At 39.5% G+C, this 5,968-nt stretch overlaps 1 protein-coding gene across 1 annotated transcript; it reads left to right on the top strand.

Moving 5' to 3' along the window:
* On the top strand, window positions 1-4,433 carry LOC133137422 (uncharacterized). The gene is made up of 2 exons (XM_061255700.1): window positions 1-86; window positions 2,988-4,433. Exons 1-2 carry the CDS (start codon window positions 21-23, stop codon window positions 3,498-3,500), a joined length of 579 nt encoding a protein of 192 aa, XP_061111684.1. The 5' UTR covers window positions 1-20; the 3' UTR covers window positions 3,501-4,433.
* Window positions 4,434-5,968: the final 1,535 nt, after the last annotated feature.

Here is a 5,968-nt window from a genome sequence, read left to right as displayed (position 1 = left end):
TGGGAGCCTCTGCGATCCATATGGAAACAATGAGGAGCTATGCTCTGTCCACCTGCCTGCTCCTGCTGCTTGCAGTCATCTCTGGGGTAGGTGACATATTACACTCATTATTACCTCCACACACCACACCCTCATAAATACAACTGAAATACATACAAAACAAAATGGTCTCTAAGACGGGCTTTTAACAAAGTGAACACTGGTGTGGGATATTGGAACACTAGCTTTGGCACTAAACTTGTAACCAGTTCAGCATTGACATATAAATATAATGTAAAATATAAATACAATGTAATTGAAATATACAATGTGCAAATGGAATTCAAGTCATTATATCCCCGAGACCTGGCAGAAATAGTTCTGTTTTAAGCCTTTTGACAAAATAGGTCAAAAAGGCTCATTGGTTTCAGCATAACAGAATAAATGGTTCTTGAGATTAAAACCAGAGACTTGTGTCCCCTATAGAGGATAGAAATAAACTGTCTCCTAGGATATAAACAGAATGATTTTAATACCATCAGGTGGCTATTAAAATGATAAACAAATAATGGATCCAATTCCACTGCAGGTATCTCTCTGGTGCGCTTAAACATTTGAATTGTACTTACCACCTGGTGAGAAGTGCTTCTTATTTGATTAATGCCTACCATTTGAGGTCATATTTGTTAACAATCAAAAGGCTTGTGATGTTCCATTGGATGTTATGCTTACATGTTTTTTTTAAATGTCATCTCACAATTTGCTTGTAAAACAGCATTGATGGAAACAGGAAATTGTAAAAGAGGCTAATGGTACAATAAAAATTAAATTCAGCAATGTGTGGCACAGGCATTCATAAAAAGATTCATTATTTAACTTGTTTTTCCATTCTATTCCATACCTGTTCTTTCAAACAAACCTTATAACTAAGGTTTTTTTGAAATTATAACATTTGTGCATACGGCCACATACTGTGGTATACTACTGCATACATCAGCATTGTAATGTATATTGTCGTATGCTGATGTACACTGAGTTAAATGTGTGCATACTCATATACTTTGGCATACTGAAAAATAGTAGGTTATTGTAGTGCTAATTGGTGATGCACTCCTCCTATCTCCTACTCAAAAGCAGTTGCTGAAGTCTCAAGGTATTTTTGCTTCTCCCTGTAGTTGGGTGGGGCAGGTTAATGGAGCCTGTTAACGAGTACAGTAGAGAGAACATATTTCCAGCCTCAGGAAACCCATATCTAGTTAACCTCACAAAGCACAAACACTCCCTGTTATACATCTAGTAATACTAAACAGTGCAGCAAAGAGCTGAAACAGGTTACCACTTGTGACCTATTTCCTTCAGAACCAGACACCATGAAACTGTCACACAAAAAACATCTTTCATGAGTCTCATCGGTATTCACTATCTCATTTTTGGATGCTTACAGTACCAAGAGTGGCCATCACTATGAAGGTATAAACCTTCTTTGTCAGTATTATCTTCTTTGCACCGTTGCAACCACTGTTGCAGTCACTGTTCTTGCTTTTTGATTTGGTCGATTTATTCGTTTTGTGGTTATGTCTCTCACAGTGCATTGCATTATATCACAAAATTATTTTTATTATTATTATTGTTTCACTTTTGTAGCTGAAGATTTGTTTTAGGCATATCAAAAACAACAATAAAGAAATAAAACACACGGACCAGGATTATTTTCCATAAAGTTGTGTCGAAAGTGATTTTGCCACAACCTGTGTGTGATAGCTGAACATGAAGGAACATGAAGGAACAATAGAACAGATAAGATCAGACAGAGAACACTTATGTAACACTTAATGAAGCCTGCCTTGGACATGCAAAATTCCTCATATGCAAAGTTTGGGGATGGCACCGAAAGGCCTGCAGTAATGCAAACTTTTCACAGCCTACCATGTCATGCCATAATAGGCATATATCTATATATGGATGTGGTAGCATAGATAGTTTCCATGTTACATGTATTTTTCTGCATGGTTCTGCCTGTATGGTTAATTTATCTTTCACGCATACCGTCACAAGAAAGAATTGCAACCAAATACAACAAAACAATTTCTCTAAATTAAAGTAGTTCAGCAAAGAAGAGTGTGTTAAAATTGCACCACAGCAATGTGAAAGACTGATATCAAATTCTAGCATTTGGTTGCAGTTTCTGCTGCTAAAGGTGGTGCAACCAGTTATTAAGTTTAAAGGTGGGGACTTTTTTACAGTGGTGATATGGGTGTTTGATAACTGTTATAATTAAATAAATGAAATAATATTTAAGAAATGTGTTTTTTGTTTACTTTGTGTGTATCCTTTGTATAATATGACTTTTGATCTAAAGATCTGCAACCATTCAGTGTCACAATAATAGAGTACATTCAGGAAAGGGGCAAATACTTTTTCACAGTGCTGGATATACACTCAGTGAGCACTTTATTAGATATTCATTAGACTTATTAAGTCTTCTGCTGCTGTAGCCTATCCACTTGGAGGTTTGACGCGTGTGTTTAGAGATGCGCTTCTGCATACCACTGTTGTATTGCGTTGTTATTTGCTGCTCACTGGATGTTTTTTTGTTTTTCGCACCATTCTCTGCAAACTCTATAGACTGTTGTGTGTGAAAGGAGAGATCAGCTGAGATACTCTGGCACTAAAAATCATTCCATGGTCAAAGTCACTGAAATCACATTTCTTCCCCATTCTGACATTTGGTCTGAAAAATAGCTGAACTTCTTGACCACGTCTGCATGCTTTTATTGCTGCCACATGATTGGCTGAGTAAATACTTGCCTTAACAAGCTGGTGTACAGGTCTACCTAATAAAGTGGTCACTACATTTATATGTGTGTATGTATGTATGTGTATGTGTGTGTGTGTGTGTATTGTATATTCATCCATAAAATATATATATATGGTGTGTTCAAAGTGCTTCACATACAATATACAAATGAACATAATACAATTAAAGGGTACCTATTTTTTCTCAACAGAGGAGTTCAGAATCTCCAGAATCTCCAGAATCTCCAGAATCTTCAGAATCTCCAGAATCTCCAGAATCTCCAGAATCTCCAGAATCTCCGTCCAACAGTATAAACACCACCACCATGGCTCCACAGAATGCCAGCTCTGACACATCCTCCCAGAATGTTGTGACCCCAGTTGCTGCTGCCCCCGAGCCTGAATTCCTGCCCATCCCCACCCAAAGCAGCCCTTCACCCAATGAGGAGCCAGAAGCTCCCCCAGATGTGGTCATCCCCACCGAAAGCCCTTCGGCCAATCAGGTGCCAGCTGCTCCTCAAGTCATCACCAACGACAGCAGCCCTTCGTCCAATGAGACAACAGCTACTCCTGAAGTTACCCCTGTTCAGCTCAACAGCACTGAGGCCCCCCCTGCTCCTCCCCCGCAGACAACGGTCATATTAGCCGGTGCCACCCAGCTGGGCTCTTTCACCACCATCCTGGAACTTCTGTTTTCTACCCTGATTCTCTGTCTCTCCCTCTGAGAATAAGTCTAGGCTACAGGCAGTGTCAGGGAGCAGCTTAAATACATGTGGCTAAACTATTAGTTTAATAACATTTTTCAGCATTTTGCTTGTTGTTGAACTAGCACTATCCAAATGTGTGTAGTGGTTGTAGTAGTTAATTCCTATTTTGACATTTTGAGGTGTATTTAACTGCAGAAACTACTAACTCATTTTGGCCCTAAAATATGTTTTTCCCAAACCCCTTTGACCAAATACCACATCAATTCTCTCTTTTCCTTCTAATCCTGATTGGTGAGAAGCACTCTGTTGAACTATACAGTAGTTACCAAGAGTCAACTGCAAATTGCCACACATTGCTGGTTCTCCCCATTCACCTTTACAGTAGTTCTCCCAGCATGCAAAAAGAAAGCATTGCTCACACACGCACATGTATAGTTTCCCCAAAATTGGCTATAGGTGGCTTCATGCACCTCATTCTGCATTCCATTAACACCCTGCTGTAGAGAGAGGGCACCACTTCTGACAACTTTAACCCCCCACGCCCCACATCCAGCTGTTTTGCAGTGAGAGATCCCAAGGCCTTCACTGGTCCTCAGTCACCATTTTATTCTTCTGATGAGAATCTGTCTTTCCACATCAGGAAAACTGTGCCACTAGTACTGCTATTTCAGTGAATGTAGTACTGAGGGGAACCTCCTGCCAACTTTAGCAACATAAGAAGTGAACTTAATGCTGTAAATATATGCCTTATTTCAAATGAGCAACTCATTTTGTCTGTTTTTATAGCTGAATTATAGAAGCAATTCAGACCTTTATTTCTCAATGGCATAATGGCAGTGCTGTAGCTGAGTCATACCAGCAGACTGAACTCATGACTTACTGACAGAACAGCGACACACCTTATCTTTTTTCCATAACGTTTTTGCTAAATGAGAAGAATTTTCCAATGAGGCGAAAGTTTAACGTTTTTGCCAAATTTAACTTTTTTTTAAAAACAAGCTAGTATTTTCTACATCAGAGAAAAACTATTTTAAGTTTCATTACAAGACTAAAACACTTGTTAAGACAGACATTTTTGCATTGTGAACATTAACATGCCCTACAGACAGAACTGTGACATGCACTACAGACATAACTGTGACACGCACTACAGACAGAACTGTGACACGCACTACTGACAGAACTGTGACAGGCCCCACAGACAGAACTGTGACAGGCACTACAGACAGAACTGTGACACGCCCCACAGACAGAACTGTGACATGCAGTACAGACAGAACTGTGACATGCACTACAGACAGAACCTTTGTGAACTGCCTTTGAATTTGTTCAACAAATCTGTACACAGCCTATCACAGCTATGCCCCCAGCTAATAAGGTGTTGCAATGTAAGTGAAAAAATATATACCATGTGTTTAGAAAAATGTTAATGTTCAATAAGACATGCAGTGAGAACTCTGAGACTACAATTAACATGCCATAATAACTGTTCCTTTTGTTACACTAACACCTGTTAAACACTCCAACACAACATTACACCTGCAATACACTTGTTGCACATACGGCATACACACTTCATATATGTTAAACTATTAAACACATCACACATAGTCACATACTGTACCTGTATGGTCACATTCCCTTGTTACATTTAAAAAACCTTTAACACACTGTCACAAACAGGCACACTACTGCCACACCTGGAAAATACAGTTACACATGTTATACAACTGTAACCAGCATGCTTGTCTCACTCTCTCTCATATTCTGTATGTGGTATGCCCAGGCAGAGTATAGATGGGTGTTTGGGTCTGTCAGTGGTAAACCAAAAGCAGCACCTCAGTCGAGAGCAGAGAACATTTGTGGCCCTTGAATTTTCCTTTGCCTAATAAACCTTCTGCCAGACTGCGTGTGTTTGGGGGGGCCGATTAAGCAGGATTAGTATGGTTCTAGTAGTTTTAAACTGCTTAATCATTGACTACATAGTATCAATTCGTATGTTCAGCTTTTTTTTTCTTTTTTATTTGGTTTGTAACCCTCTCCTGACTTCTCAAAGTCAACAACCCTTTATCTGGTTTCTTCTGTGAATTATTTGCCTTTCCCCATGGTGCTGCATGTCACATGGGTTTTACATGCGTTACATTTTCACCCCAGTGAAACAGGAAGACACAATATAGCTTTAATATAGATTAAAATGAACTTAAAAAGGACACTCAGTGAGCACTTTATTAGGTAGACCTGCACACCAGCTTGTTAATGCAAATATTTAATCTTCCAACTAAATGCATAAAAGCATGCAGACAAGGTCAAGGGCTTCAGCTGTTTTTCAGACCAAATGTCAGAATGGGGGAAGAAATGTGATCTTGGACTGTGGAATGTTTGTTGGTGCCAGACAGGGTGGTTTGAGTATCTCAGAAACACCTGAACCAACAACACCCAGTGAGCAGCAGTTCTGCGGGTAGACTGGGGCCAGACTGGTCAAAGCT

The sequence above is a fragment of the Conger conger genome, chromosome 9 (assembly GCF_963514075.1).
Source record: "Conger conger chromosome 9, fConCon1.1, whole genome shotgun sequence".
Lineage (NCBI taxonomy): Eukaryota > Metazoa > Chordata > Actinopteri > Anguilliformes > Congridae > Conger > Conger conger.
The sequence above is the reverse complement of the archived record's forward strand: the minus strand, read 5'-3'. Positions and strand labels throughout refer to the sequence as shown.

Coding starts and splice junctions, on each gene's coding strand:
- LOC133137422 (XM_061255700.1), top strand. CDS start 21: ATGGAAACAATGAGGAGCTATGCTCTGTCCACCTGCCTGCTCCTGCTG. Junction 87..2,987: donor TGCTTGCAGTCATCTCTGGG/GTAGGTGACATA, acceptor TTTTCTCAACAG/AGGAGTTCAGAATCTCCAGA.